Raw genomic sequence first — 15,882 nt, 5'->3', positions numbered from 1 at the left:
GCAACAAAAGGTGAAAATTTTGAAAGGGGATGTAGACTTTCTTTCGGCACTGTATATTATTTATTAATTGCATTTCCTTCCTTCCCTCCCAACCCGCCATCATATTCCTTTCATCGGGTTAATCTTCCCCTGGTTGTTTGTGGTTTAGGGAATAAACTTGTTGGTTTTAAAAGCTTTAAGGTCCTCGTGTTGCTCATCATGACCCACACATGTGTTGTCTGCCATTAGTCTGGAGCATCTGCACAGGAGTTAAGCCGTTCGGAACATCGCAGGATCTTCACCTCCTGCCACGACGCTACAATAATGATTTGTTCTCCGTCCCAGTTGAGCTGACCTCTTCTTCGACATTCCAACGAGCCTTCTTTGCCTTTTCCCATTCTTTCCAACTCTTTTTTTTTTATATGTTCCTACTCTTTTATCGTTTTCCCAGTTGTCGTATATCTGTTGATATTTTTGTTTTGTTTTTTCATTTTTGCAATCGCTGGGGCTGAATCCGTTGCTGTTTCGGTTTCATGAGTGACATCTTCCATTCACACCTGTGTTTGGAAATTTTTTGCTCGAGGGGTTAAGGATACCTTCTCTGGCTTGCTTGCTATCTTCATATTTGCGTACAACTTGGATTCAGTAGTTTGTTGAACTTTTCATGTTCTCAGCCAACCCTACTGTTGTCAATCTGTACATTTTGGTCGAGTTCAATCAGGGCACTACCATCTTCCTCCTTCTCGTCTCGGCATCCTGCATTGATTTTTGTAGAACATTTTGTGGATAGTGAGGAGTTTCCTTGTTTTGGTGTGTGTGTGTGTGTGTGTGTGTGTGTGTGTGTGTGTGTGTGTGTGTGTGTGTGTGTGTGTGTGTGTGTGTGTGTGTGTGTGTGTGTGTGTGTGTGTGTGTGTGTGTGTGTGTGTGTGTGTGTGTGTGTGTGTGGTTTCATCTTTCATTGGTCAAATTCATACATCGAAACAATCAATGTGCACAATGATTGTAAATGGATGTTGGGATGGACAGGTAACTACCATTATTCAAAGAAAGACGTAGGGATGGTTTTACATGATAATGCCTTGTGACCATCCCTACATTGTTTACATATTTTTGATATGTCATCCCACCATCTTTTTGTGCTTTATTTTCTTGAAAAAAAATTGTTTGTATTAATTTAATGGGAGAAGGATATAACTTTTGCATTGGGTTGATGGGAATTGGATAAGGGAAGACATTTGTGGGCACTGAACAACTGGTTTGAGTTGGTTCACTTAATTGTGACACTCACCAGGGGAGAGGGGATTACATTTGGGTCCGTTTGTTTTTTTGTCTTTTTTTCGACACCAAACTGAGTATGTGAACGAATTACCTTGGACCATTAAGAACCCCAAGACACTTTAAGACTCGTAAAACCCTTCACACCCTTTACAACCCCAAGACCCATTAAGATTACAAACCCAAAAGACCCAGAGGACCCTGAGGACTCAAAAGACCCAAATGACCCTGAGGACCCAAATGATCATGAGGACCCAAAATAACCTGTGGACCCAAAGACCTAAAAAACCCAGAGAAGCCAAAAGACCTGGAGGACCCAAAGGACCCTGAGGACCCATAAGACCCTCAGGACCCAAAAGACACAGAGGACCTTAAAAATCCTGAGCACCCAAAAGACCCAATTGACCCCAAGGACGAAAAAGAACACTAAAACCATCTAGACCCTTAAAACCCTTTAAGACTTTTTAAGACCCTGAAGACCATTTAGACCCCTAAGACCATTTAGACCCCATTATACCCTTTAGAACCCTTAGACCTCTAAGACCATTTAGATCCAATTAGACCCTTCAGAACACCAAAGACCCTTAGACTCCTTTCTACCATTCAGATCTTCACACCTTTCAGACCTTTTAATACCCTGGAGACCCCTTTGACCTTGAGACCCTTTTTAGACATTTTAAGACCCTTTAAACCCCTTCAGACAATTCCAACCCTTTAGACCTTAAATTACACTCTTTTGGACCCCTTTGACCTTTTAATACCCTTTTTTTACCATTTCAGCCCTTTAGACCTATTTAGACCTTTTCAGACCTTTTTACCTTTCCACCTTTGAACCTTCAGATCTTCAGACTATTTTACCTTTCAACTTCTCAGACCTTTACACATTTACAACTAGACCATTTAGACCTTTCATTTGCAATCAACGAATTTTCATTTACTAAATCCTTTCATTTATTTGCCACACAAAACAAGTCCTGGCAAGGGTCTGCAATCTCTGATTGCTCATTCTTGTTTTTCATGTATTCATGAGGTTTCCTCATATCAATCAGGATTTTTTTATACAATTTTTGCTTATTATTTTTAAAAGAGAGTCTGAAAAGAGTGTTGCTGATCTGAAATCGGAAATAGGTAAAACGAAGCACATTGGGACGTATAACCATGTAACAGCTATTCTTGGTTTCACATGATAAAAAGAGTTTCAACACATTGGCACCTTGCATCATTGCATTGTAAGTGGCATTTTGATACCAATTGTATATCATTGTTCAAGAATGGCTGCTAGAGTGGACGTCTCAACATGACAGAAGTTAGAGGTGTTTGGGTTTATCCATCATTATGAAAAAGGAAAGTTCTAATTATAAAGATCTACCCTGCTCATTTTATTGAATAGAAAACAAAAAACCGATGAAAATGCTCGTCAGGAGAACCAAACGATCAATTGGTAAAACGACACCAAAATCACCCCCTTTGCGGAAATCAATATTTCATACTAAGATCTACCCTGCTCATTGTGTAACAAATAGCCAAGAACATACCGAGTCTCAGGCGATGTTTCACCTGCTTCCCAATGGATTCCCTCAGGCCAAAGACTCCAGGCTCCGTAAGCTGGCAGCATTTATTTTCACGCACCCATTTCCGGTCATCTTTGATTTAGTGTTTGCACCAGAATGAGTGTTTCTGGATCTCAAGCAAAAATGCCGTCATCGTCTTCGATGGTCTGCTCTACCATCTTTTTCATATGGCGTGATCTAGGACTATATGTATGCAGTTGTATGTGCACCTTTTGGTTCTTGAACTTCTGGGGGCATGACCTTGACTGCCTGTGTGAATGGGTGCTGAGTGGTGATGTGTTGGTTGCCTAATATGTAGATACAGCTGTGTGAATTGTACACAGCTGGGTGTGATACTGTTGGGTACCGAGCCTGGAAGTCGTGGTGAAGTAAATGGCATAGTGCAGCTTTGCAGCATTGTGCAGCTTTCCAGTTATGCATGTCATTAGCGTTGTCTTTTCGTTTTTAACGTCAGTTTTTTTTTTTTTTTCAATTCAAAGCAAGTGTGTAATGTGTTGAGATGTTCAAGGTCTCCCCAGGTCAACCATTTTCCTGTCCTTTGGCATACAACACTTCAACAACCAATCGTGAGCCGGGTGTTGGCTCAGTGGTTAGGGTGGCGGCTTGGGGTCCTAGGGTCCTGAGTTCAAGCCCCGTCGGCCGCTGAAGTAATCCACCAGGGGGTTGACTCAGCCTGTCATCCTTCCGAGGTTGGCGAAATGCGTACCAGTTCCAGTGTGTGTACTGGTAGAGGGGCACTGCATCAGCGACACAGTCGCGCTTCAAGAAATGATAGCTCGCCTGGCAGCTAAGCTGCCACACGACCACCAACAACCAATCTTTGACGTTTGTTTTCCATGATGCCCAAGAAGTGGGTCCCATCCAGGTCAAATTCACGGCCAACTTGCAGGACATTATGTGCTGCGACCGACTGTGAGCTTATGAAGTCGTGCTGCTTCATTGTGTCCATCAAGCCTTGTTTCAACTGGGAAAAAATAATCCAAAACAAAAGTTTAATGAACACAATGGAGCAACATACCAGCTTGGAAAGGCAACAGTTGGCTATAGCATGGTTCTGATTGGTACAAAATTGGCAGAGTAGATCTTAGTCTGAATATTGTTTGGATGCATCCTTTTATACACACATGGATGTGTGTGTATATATATGTATATATGTATATATATATATATATATATATATATATATATATATATATATATATATACATATGTACATATATATATATATATATATATATATATATATATATGTACATATATATATATATATATATATATATATATATATATATATATATATATATATATATATATATATATATATATATATATATATATATATATGTATATATATATATATATATATATATATATATATATATATATATAATTGTAGATATATGTATATCTACATATATATATATATATATATATATATATATATATATATATATATACATATCTTTACATATATATTCATATATACATATATATATATATATATATATATATATATATATATATATATATATATATATATATATATATATATATACATATATATATATATATATATATATATATATATATATATATATATATATATATATATATATATATATATATGTATATATATATATGTATATATACACACACACGAGATGACCCGTGATCCCAATGGGTTCCTGTTGTTACAGTGGTTGATGAAAAAAATCATTTCAAATAAATAAAAAAGTGGGCTCCAGCGAACTATACCACTGTGGTTGTTTGCATTGATCAAATTCTCCTGAAGAGTACTTGGCTGAATCGGGAATTGATTTTTTAATAATTTTTTTGTTGCCCGATTTGAACGAAACTTGACACTGTACGTATGTATGTTCCCGAAATATAGCCAAAACGGTACACGATAGCGCAAAAATTTTAGGGCCACCTTACTCACCATTCTCCTGCAGTGTGCAGTGTCAAGTTTCGTTCAAATCGGGCAACAAAAATTATTTAAAAATCAATTCCCTATTCAGCCAAGTACTCTTCAGGAGTACATACATGCAAGATGAGCGTTTTAATAATATAATTTATAAAATAGAAGATATTTTATGTATGTATATATATATATATATATATATATATATATATATATATATATATATATATATATATATATAAGATCTGATTGAATTAAATATTAGTTTTAATTCTTAAACAATTTCTCTTTTATTGTAGGTTTTGTCATCACTGAAATCCAGAAACAGCAAGCCATTATTGCCATTGGGAAGGCAAAGTCCCACAGGAAGTGCAAGGGTGAGTTTATATGACAGCTGACTGGTATGGAAGAGGCCATGGGTCCACACTGGTATCAATGCCACACAATATACAGATATGCTCCACATATTTGCCACTTTCAAATTTCTGAACTCCTATAAAATACCGGTTTAACTTCTGAATTTACAATGGCAGGCCAGAACTCATCCCCCAAAATGTCACTAACACTCGATTTTGAACTGTTGCACTCCTCTGATCCTTAGCTCAGGTCCTGGATAAGACCTCTGGTGCTCCATACCAACCTGTGTCAGTTTGTTCAACCTACACGGACATTCCAAGCAGCGTTCCCCAGCAACAGGTGTTTGTACTCGCTGAGCCACGGAGAAAACCTTGGCCTCGCAGCACCTTCTTGCAAGGAATAGGGCGGCTGGCACCGTTTCGTAAGTAGCCCGGTGAACGGGCCTGGAACTCTCCCAAATGGAAAAAGGAACCGAGCGATTGGCATGGGCAGCAGTATTCATCTGGATTATCCCATTCCTGCTTATCGTCGTAAATCCCAGACTGGGAATTCTTCCAACTGGAGCTACAGCAGGCTGGATTTTCACGAAAGATTTTTCATTTAAACCTGACAAGTGCAGGATTGTGACACTCCCCAATGGATCCGACCCCAATCCGCAATTCCGGTGCAGAACTGGTTTGTTGTTTATATCTCAATCTCACAAAGGCTGTTATTTTGTTTGACCTTTTCAGTAGGCAATCACCTTCCACTTTTATCCAGCTCATTTTGGTAACAGACTCAATCTGAGTCAGGACTCGAACTTGGGACCTTCATTGTACACTATAATGGTTTTGCAAAGCCATTGTTGTGCTGCTGGGAAAGTACTAAAATTCACGAAAAACGTTTTACGGACGTTATTAATGGACACCTGTTCATTTTCAGAACATTCCTCATCGATGAGCTCAAGTCTTCATTCCGCACTTCACACGCACATTGGTTCCACACTGCTTCGACGGTCAGACCTGTGGAGTCTGTGTTTTTCAGCACAGAACAATCAACACCAGGAATTATAACATTTTTTTGTGGGATGGAAGAGTATTTTAGTTTTGTTCAGTCAGATGATTCTTTGACGTGATGTCAGGACCGAGCCATTGAACACAGTAAGTGTGACATGTTACCTGCACCGGTTGTTTGCCATGTAGAGCTGAAAGTTGTATTTGTAGGCTCGAATAGTCACTGGAAAAAAGGTCAGCAAAAGCTTAGGAGCCATCTACATATTATGTATGCAAAAGGGTGGAATTTTTGATTGCTTCCTCTACAGGATTCCATCGACTTGCTTCAGTCTCCTTTAAATATCCCATTTTTCCCGTATTCTTCCTTTCCTCAAAAAAAAAAAATTCTTCTTAATTCCCATCATCCCCACCTTGCGTACAGAATGTATGGATGGTCTTTTATCAAGGGTTGTCCCTAAAAACCATCACTCTTTTGCTCTGAGTGGATACGGTGTGGTCACACCTTTTAGTAACATGATGCAATTCCATGCGTTTACATTTGTCAACCATCTTCTCCATTAGCAGCCAAATCCATCCTGTTGTCCTTATTTTGATTGTAACCTGTGCATAAGCTTATTCCAAACTTGTTTGTTGTATTCAAAGAATCCATCCACCCCTTGCCCTGACCCCTCCTTGCTTCCTAAATGCAATACCCCCTCTTTTCATCCCCAGTATACACAAGGGACCAAACCAGATTTTTGGAGGAAAACAGACATGGTGTGCTATAAAAGGTTAGCTGCCAAAAATCATATATATATATATATATATATATATATATATATATATATATATATATATATATATATATATATATATATATATATATGATAGGAACAAAATGTATATGGAGAACCTTGCCAACAAGCTACTGGAAATCTGTAGGAAACCTCTAAACAACATGGCCCTATACATGAATGCGGCACCTTTAGTGGCGATCAGCCATTATGGTTTAACCATGTTCCTTGAGTAATGATGAAGGAAAAACTTAATTCTAACAAACCAAATATATTATAAATAAATTATTGTTATTACTCCCTGAACCATTTACATGTCAATATTGAGGCATATTTTGGGGCAAAACATTAAAGAATTGTTCAAAATGCATGCTTAATCCTGAATTTAAATGTTTTGTTTGTGAAGGTAACATTAGAAGTCACATTTCTGTGGTGCTGTTAGTTTTCACTTTTTGATTCACTGCTGCTGTCAAAGGTGGCATTGCAGTGGGCATGGCTGCACTTCTTTTTCAATCCCTGGCAGCGGCAGCATATATAACAGGCAATGTTCTTCTTCCCACATGAGCAGTTTGTGTTGTTGCCGAGTCTGTTGTTGGGTGTTATCAGGGACTTGCTTCGTGTCTGATTGCACACGTTGTAAGTTGTGGCAATCCCCAGTGGTGTAGGCACCCCAGCCACATGTTGTAGGAGCTGTTGGGACACTAAAAGTGCCTTTTCCCTAACCGGCTGATCAACCAGCACTGATCCTGAGCTAAGAGGCTCTCCTTGGGTCGGTACTCTTGGTTTGTCACAGAGCATCATGGCTGTGAAGTTTAAGAGGGAATCAGGAATCATCTTCTCAGCAGCAGGAAATGAAACTTCAGTTTACTACTCTTGTTGTCTCTCCTTCCTGCATGTCTTGATATCTCCTCTCAGTATTTTGGCTGCACACAGTATAATCCACTGTGTTTCATCAATTTAGCTGTCTGCTTCCAGATGCCTCAGCTTCTCAAGGGCATCACCGAGTGGTATGGGAGATGCACAGATGAAGGCAGATCAACCGGGTTGGTTGATGATAGAGATGCGCTCTCCAAATTTCTGCTGCAGTTTACATTTCAGTGATATTGACCTGTAGGTGTCTGCAATCTTTACACCCAGCTCCCGGAGAATCACCCGGTACTTATCCCGCAATGACTAGATCAGGAAGCTACATTTCTCCTGGAACAGGGAAATCTCCAGCTGCTCCAACAGATGATTGAAAGCCACATCATACATATTTTTCTGGGCAGATCTACCCGTGGGGACTCGTGTTGCCTTGAATGCATTCATGCATGGTATGTGATATGATACATCATTTGTGACCATGTCATGACCTTGCCCAATCAATCTCAGCAAAATGTCCTCAACTCAGCTTCTTGGCCTTCTCGGCAATCGCCTGTTGGCTGCTTTCTGTCGACACCCTGGCTGTTGGTGCCTTTCCTTTCACCCATCTTTTGTTACATATGATAGATATACTCTTGGCATCAAATGCTGCTGTGCGGTGTCTGCTTGGAATGATGGATGTTTTGGTTAAGGTACTGCACTCTGGCTGGGCTACCGTAGTGCAATTTGCTTCTGGATGCCTCTTCTCTGCGAGTCTGTAGCTCTTTTCATTGATGTACAAGTTTCTGCATTTGGCATGCCACTTGGGTGACTTCTCTGCCATCCATGTGTCCTTGGTTGCATCATGGTGCAGACTCCTGTAGGTCTCGTCCTATCGACAGATCATGGCTACAAGAAGTTTTGGAGCTATTCTCAGCTGAATGTTCAACAGTTATTTGATTACATGTCCTTGACATATGACACACATGGTGTAGTCTGTAAGCATGTCTTCGAGCCTTCTCTTCGGCCTTTTCCAGAGGCACGGCTCCCTCCAGCACCCGTTTTCCTGTATGCCTAGTCAACTTCTGTCAGATAACTGCAACACAAATCGACATAATGTTAGCTTTCACAATTAACATCGATAAATTATGTTTAAAAAAATCGATATACCCAGGGGGGCAAATGGGTTTAACAAACGCGGTATTGCTGTAAAAGGTTTTTTTAAAAATTAACATAAATATTTGGTTTACCGAACACTATTTAATGGCTTGCCCAATATTATGGCTTGCAAGGGAAGTGCAGTTGGTATGAGCTGTCATAATTACTTGGTTATGGTCTATTTGGGTTGCAAGAACTAACTTTTCCATTTGTGGGACATGGATAAACCATAACGGCTGATCGCCGCTGAAGGCGCCATATTCACGTATCGGGTCATGATGTTTAGAGGCTTCCTACAGATTTCCAGTAGCTTGTTGGCAAGGTTGTCCAAATACATTTTGTTCCTAGATATATCTAGATATGATTTTTAGCAGCCAACCTTTTACATCACGCCATGTCTGTGAAACCAATTTGGCCCCCTGGGTAGTACCCAGTCTCCTCTCTAATTCCCCAGTGTATCAGCCCCTCTCCTCTCCCTCTACATCCCAAGCCCTCTCTTGTCCCTTCTGTATCCTAGCCCCTCTCTTCTTCCCATACGTCCTGCCTCATCTCGACTTGCCCTGCATCCTGTCCCACTCTCTGCTTCCCTAGAATCCCATCCCCTTTCTGCTTCCCCAGTATATCACCCCTTGTCCCGGCACTAGTAAACCTGACATTATCTGCTTAAAAGAATCCTTCCTCCCACAGGATGTCCTTGATTCCTTCGCGTCTCTCCCCGGATATTGTCTTTTGCGGTCCGATAGGCCTGAGCCCCATTCCACTTTATGTCGAGAACTCCCTTCCCCACTGTCCATGTACTACTCTTCTCCCTTCTAACACCCAGGAGTACCTGTGGCTGTGCTTTCCCCTCCACAACTACCTCCTCTTTGTCTGTGTGCTGTACCATGCTCCAAACAGGGAAGACTCTATTTACATCTCCCTTTCTGTTAACATGGACCATCGCATCACCACCGATCCCAACTCTCTCTTCCTCATATGCTGTACGTTATTTCAACTGTCACCATGCCAATTGGCTGAGTGTTGGTATCGCTTAAACCAGCCATGACATTGCAATAAATGATTTCTGTGATTCCATGGGCCTCACCCAATCAGTGAACCTTCCAACCCAGATTCTCCCAATGGCACATCCTCAATTCTGGACTTGGTAATGACAAATTTTCCCTCCAATGTCTCCTCTTCCTCTTCTGCTCCAACAGGCTCATCTGATCATGTACTCTACTTGTGAAAGACAATATATATTTGGCTTTTGTCATAGATTTGCTTCAGTACCGCAAAGTCTGCCAGTCCACTCAAGCTGACTGGGAGGGGCTGCAAAGCTGCCATCTCATGTCAAAACTGGTCCTTCATTATTAATACCTGGCATTCCTTCCACGCAAGCCTGCTTCCACTTTTACATATTTACATATCCTCTGCAGTTATCATATGCATCCTCTCACCCCTGCTGCAGAATCTTGTGGTGAGGCAGGTGCCTTCAAACTCCTTGCCTTCTCTTCCTGGAAGGCAAATCCGACCGAAGATAGCCTCAGATCATTTCACAAAGCCCAGAAGAAGTGTGTCCACTGTCTGAAAAATCAGAAAACAACATCTGATCAACCTCAAGGCTTCACTCTCAAACCTGTGTTTTTGTTTTTTTAAGACCTTGTTGTAAATGCCTTGTTAAGTCTGTTGCTGGAGTATGCTCACCCACCATCCCTTTCCTCATTTCAAATGGCATCACTGCTCATGAGAAAGCTGAATGACTCAATTCTGTGCTTTCTTCAAAATCTTGTGTACCTAATCCTTCACTGCCTCCACATACCTTTCCCTCTCATACCCAACTGTTCCTGGATACTGTCTTTCTCATTTGAAAAGTTAGGGAGGTTTCTGGAGAAGCTCAACTCCAATTATGTGACACACCCAGATGGCATCATTGCATGTTTCCTAAAAACCTGCTCTGCTGCTATTGCTCATCCTCTTTCTGCTTAGTTCACTTGATCGTTCTCTCTGGGTCAGTTTCCGTCTGCCTGGAAGTTAGCCAACATCACTTCAATGCACAACCATTGTGCAAAAACAATCCTCTTAACTACAGGCCTATTAGCTTGCTTCCAAATATAAACATCATGAAATTTATCGTTTTTGTTGACATCAAATCCTTCCTTTTCTCCAATGGCCTGACATCAGATCATCAGTTTGGTTTCAGACCGAGTCAGGACTCATTGTTGGGACCTTCTTTGGACAGAAGAACCAGGGTAAAATGACCCAGAATGTCCAGGGTAGAATGACTCTGGACATTTCTGCCATGCTACCCTGGACATGCTGCTTCTACTCTCTCAACAATGGACAGAAGCTGTCAATATCAGACATGAGATGAGTGCCATCTCTCTGGACATGTCTCGAGCATTTGATATAGTTTGGCATACCAACTTGATCTTCTAAGTCTGTGCTTGTGGCATCTAAGACCACATTCTCTCATGGATCACTGACTTCCTTCACTCCCATAGTCAGCATGTAGCTCTTCACAGGATCCTCTCATCGACTCTCCTAGTCAAGGCTGGAGTGCCTCAAGTCAGTATCTTGGCCTAGTCTTGTTCCTCAACTTCATAAGTGATCTTTTTTATTCCATGGAAAATCCTGCCCATCTCTTTGCTGATGATTCCACCCTCTACTGTATCATTTCACATATTTCAGACAGGTAGGCAGTCGTCTCTACCCTCTCTGCAGATCTTGATTTAAAAAACCACGAGCTGGTAAAAAAAAAACTTGGAATATGTCTTTCAACCCCGAAAAATCCCATCCACTCACTCACCTTCCCTCTGAAAGTACCATCTGGCAAACCAACCCCTCTACTTTCTAAACAAACAACTTGAAGAGGTTAATCCTTCAAATTTTTGGGCCTCACCATCAGCCTTGCTCTTTCTTGGGCAGATCATATTTCCAAGATGGCCTCCAAAGCCAGCCGCCATGACTGAGCATCCCTCATCGTGCAATGACTTCCTTTGGCCAATCTGAACTTTCAACAACCTACAAGACCATCATTCGCAGCTTGATGGAGTGCTTTTCTCCCCTTTGGGCTGGCGCCCCTCCCTCACACTTTGCCCTTCTTGATGCAGTGAAAAGCAAGGCCCTCAAAATCATTGGGATCTCCCATGACAAAGTTGAGTGTCTAGGCTTGTTACTCTCTCATCACAGACAGGTTGGTGTGCCTCTCTGTAATCTAGCACTTCCTTTTTGGTCGAGCATCCTCTGCCCTCTCTTGGTTTTGTCCCTCCCGGTTTCTGCAGAACATACACTGCAACCAGTCACCCTCTTCTTGTTAAACTCCCAAAATCCAGGCTCACTGCTCACCTCCACTCATTTGTTTCTCTTTTCTCTCACCTGTGGAACCAACTTCCCCAGATTGTTTAGTCCCATTCTTCCCTCTTGGGCTTCAAGACAGCTGTTCACCATAACCTCAGGGACAGCATCCCCCATCTCTTCTATCCCAAATGACCCCACTCCCTGAGCACTCCCTTTGTCCAGGTTATTTGTATTTTTTTCCACCTCTTCCTTGCCTCTTTTAGTTTGTTGGTTGTCGGTTGATTTGTTCCTTTTCTGTTTCATCCCCACCTTCCACTTTCTCTTCTTGCTGTGTTTCATTCAGCATAGCGCGTGTGGAGCTTGTTCACCCCCTACGTGTTCTTCTCACCCTCCTCTTGATCTCACTCTCACTCATACTCTGCTGTTGGTGTTTCCTCCTGTCCATTCTGCTCTTGCTCTTCCACGAGGCTCGATCATGTATACTAAAAAAGGTGTTGGCAGATCCTCGTTCTTATCAGGGTGTGCCAGATATTGATCAGGGATAGCACAAGGTGCATCTACCCCAAGGAAAATTATATGAACAAAATACAAATCCATCCCATTAATCATTCTGAGGTCTTTTCCGTCCTGCAGCTCTGTGAGGAAATAATGCAAAATTCAAATTCCGTATCCTCAAATACAAACGAGTCAACCAGATGAAACAGTTGGGAAAGGAAAGATTGGAGCAGGTTGTGTACATACATGTCAACCAAACCACAGCAAAGTGGTCGTGCTTTAAACTAAACTTCTACGACTACAATTTCTTTAAAGTCCTCAATTATTCTCATGTACTTGTGCAGTTGGCCAGTCTTTCAGACGATTGTTGGTTGAGCATGATGTCTGACTGACGGTGGCAGGAATTTGTCATCTGTTCATGGTACCGGCGATAGCTCGCCTACTCTTCACGAACGACACCGTGGGATCGTTAAAGCCCATCAACCAATGCCGGCAGACGAGACACCCAGTTTAACTTCCATCCGAGGGACGGGACACACATTGACGAATCGCCCTGCCTGCGGAACACTAGAATGACAATTTATAGCTGGGCCGAGATTCGAATCCAGGCCAGACAGTTTAGAGGCGAGTGTGTGTACCTCTCCGCTAGACTGCCAACCCAATGTTTTAAATCAAAGATAATTATATAAATGTGAGTTACTTTAATTAATAATGTTTTATCCGCTTCTGATGGTGTCCTTTGCGAACAGCAGGGGAGCTATTGCCGGCATCTTGAACAAATTACAAATTGCTGCTCTCACCTGCAAGGGGCACTGCATCAGCAGCACTGTCGTGCCCTTGCGAGAATAGATGCTCACCCACAACTCCGTGCCACATACAAACAAACAAACTCATGTGCAACTTAAGAACTTGTCAACAGTGTTTCAGTTACATTTTTTTTTCTTCTGGAGATTATTCTCGTTTTCAGTTGCTTCCTGTTGTGTTTTATCTACAATGTAAATAAACTACACAGGCTGGTGACATATATTAATATTGATACAGTAAGTATTTCGGTTATGGGTATTTAAAACCATGACAGGGTACATTTCTCCCAGTCTACTTTACCTACTTATCAAATTCACTCTCCCTATTAATTTCCTTTTGGACAATTTTTCTTATTTACTCGAATCCTAACAGCACCTGAACCCTATCATATCAAAAGCTCAGAGATGAGCTTATTTACATATTACTTTAATAACTACACTGTAATAGATGGATAAATCAAAACAGTATCGGAGGTTTCTACCTGCCATCACAGCATTCATTATGAGTAAGGTGCTCAGGTGAGAATGGCCAGACAGGTCTTACTTCACCTCTGAAGTTTTTCTGAAACTATTTACTTTCAAACTGTGTTCCATCTTAACTGAGTAAATAAATAATCTCTTCTACCACCTCTTCATTACTTATCCCAGCAAACCCGAGCCACTCCGACTACAAAAATACTTACACTGTAGAAAGGATAACGGTGTATGAATTCAGTATTCAAAATGAGATCTGTCTACAATTTTGTTTTATAATTACAGCAGTACAGGTATGTTCAGGTTACACAGTCCTGATAATGCATCTTAAAATTACATTTCCCTTCTTGCTACCTTGCACTGTGCCAGTTAAATGTTCTATCTGTGGTTGCTGTGTCAATGATACAAAACCTTTACATTAAAAATGCTTTCTCTTGTTGTCTGTGTGTGTTTATAAACTACATATTTCTTGATGTCAAATTTAATTTGCCTTTAAAATAATGGCTCATGAACCACAAGGATATACGTACAAGGAACTTTCGTGGAGGAGGAGGACATTTGGCACATCAAGCCTGTGGTTCGTCTGCACCACATTCATTCAATTTATCAGTTTATCGACTGAAATTAATGGGGTTGAGTGAGAGGTGTAGAAGTGGAGAGAGAACAGTAAGTGGAGTACACACATCACCAGAGTGATATATACACACAAGCAATAAAAAACATTTCTAAAAATTCAAAAGGATGTACAGATTGGTTCCAGATGATAATTTATTGTGACCATCCCTACCTTGTTTACACTAGCATCGGAACTCCCGCTCTCCGGGATGAGTGTCCATCTCGGCTCACCTTCGGTGGACAATTTAAGGTGCTGATATTTTTGCACAAAGTGAAAGTTTCTTCTGGAACACACTGTATGCTTGGAAAAAAAAATTGGGATTTACTGTACTTACACCATATTTGGCCTTGCTGGACCATACTGTAATGTACAGTGTGTTATTTTTGTGATATATAAAATACAACAGAAATATAATTTTCCACTAAGTGATGTTTTCTGGGACACACTTGTACATCTGAAAATTATTTTTGGGATATACTGCGATCATACTTGGCCTTGCTGGACAACACTGCAGAGTTTTTGATGTAAAACTCCAAGTGATCAATTTTTAAGTTTTTGTCACATACTGTTTTTGCATTAGCTCCATGACATTAAGACTAGGGGAAACCCATGGTAAAAAATACCATGATAGAAAAATAAATAAAAAAGGAATCCTTTTATTCTTCCACTGGTTGAAAGATTTCAAAAATGGAAGGTTACATGCGGAATGTCTTGAGTTGTTGTCTGCACGTGGCACTTAAAGAAAATTTAAAAAACGAGTTGAATGGCTTATTGACTTGTTCAAAAAAAAAAATTAATCAATTCGGTATGCCTGACCTATGCATAAGATAATTTTTCAGAAGATAATTATAAAACTTGCCATAATTCGAATATATTTTTAGGCTTAGGAATGCAATACAGGCTGTCCATAAAGTCTTGTTCCGGTTTTAAAACTTTATTACAACCAAATCAAAAGAGATACAATGAGGCGGTTTTTTTCGTTTTGTCACTTGATTCATAAAGTTTATTGTTTTCTTCAGTAGACCTGAACATGTGCACCTTTAGTGACACGTAGCACATCCAATTAATAATCCACTTCAATGCACATGTTGGCAAACATATCCCTCGTCACTGATGCAATTGGTTATCCTTGCACGAAGCGTTTCATTGTCAACAATAGAGGTTTGGAAAACAATCCTTGACATATTCCCACAAGAAGAAGTCTAACGGCGTCACATCGGGAAACCGAGGAAGGCAGGGGATTGCCCCCATCACGTCCAGTACATCTACCATGCAGGGAGTTTCTCCATTCGAAAGGTTGCACGATCTGCACTTTATATGTCGAGAACTTTTGGTTTTTATTTTATAATTTT

At 40.7% G+C, this 15,882-nt stretch overlaps 1 protein-coding gene across 5 annotated transcripts in view; it reads left to right on the top strand.

The window, feature by feature from the left end:
- The window catches only part of ARHGEF4 (Rho guanine nucleotide exchange factor 4), a 105,644-nt gene extending 91,292 nt beyond the window's left edge, over positions 1 to 14,352 (top strand). For 4 of the 5 annotated variants that reach the window (XM_085888816.1, XM_085888814.1, XM_085888815.1 and 1 more), the window contains 2 exons: positions 5,046 to 5,123; positions 5,348 to 14,352. In XM_085888816.1, coding sequence (XP_085744942.1) covers positions 5,046 to 5,123; positions 5,348 to 5,532 — 263 coding nt within the window. In that variant the 3' untranslated portion in view covers positions 5,533 to 14,352. The remainder of the gene's footprint in view (positions 1 to 5,045; positions 5,124 to 5,347) is intronic. The other variant, XM_085888817.1, reaches the window with a different exon arrangement.
- Positions 14,353 to 15,882: the final 1,530 nt, after the last annotated feature.

Source organism: Eptatretus burgeri, chromosome 7, assembly GCF_056783735.1.
Source record: "Eptatretus burgeri isolate ZD-2024b chromosome 7, Ebu_testis_v1, whole genome shotgun sequence".
In the NCBI taxonomy this organism is placed as follows: domain Eukaryota; kingdom Metazoa; phylum Chordata; class Myxini; order Myxiniformes; family Myxinidae; genus Eptatretus; species Eptatretus burgeri.
This window is presented reverse-complemented; position numbering and strand designations above follow the sequence as displayed.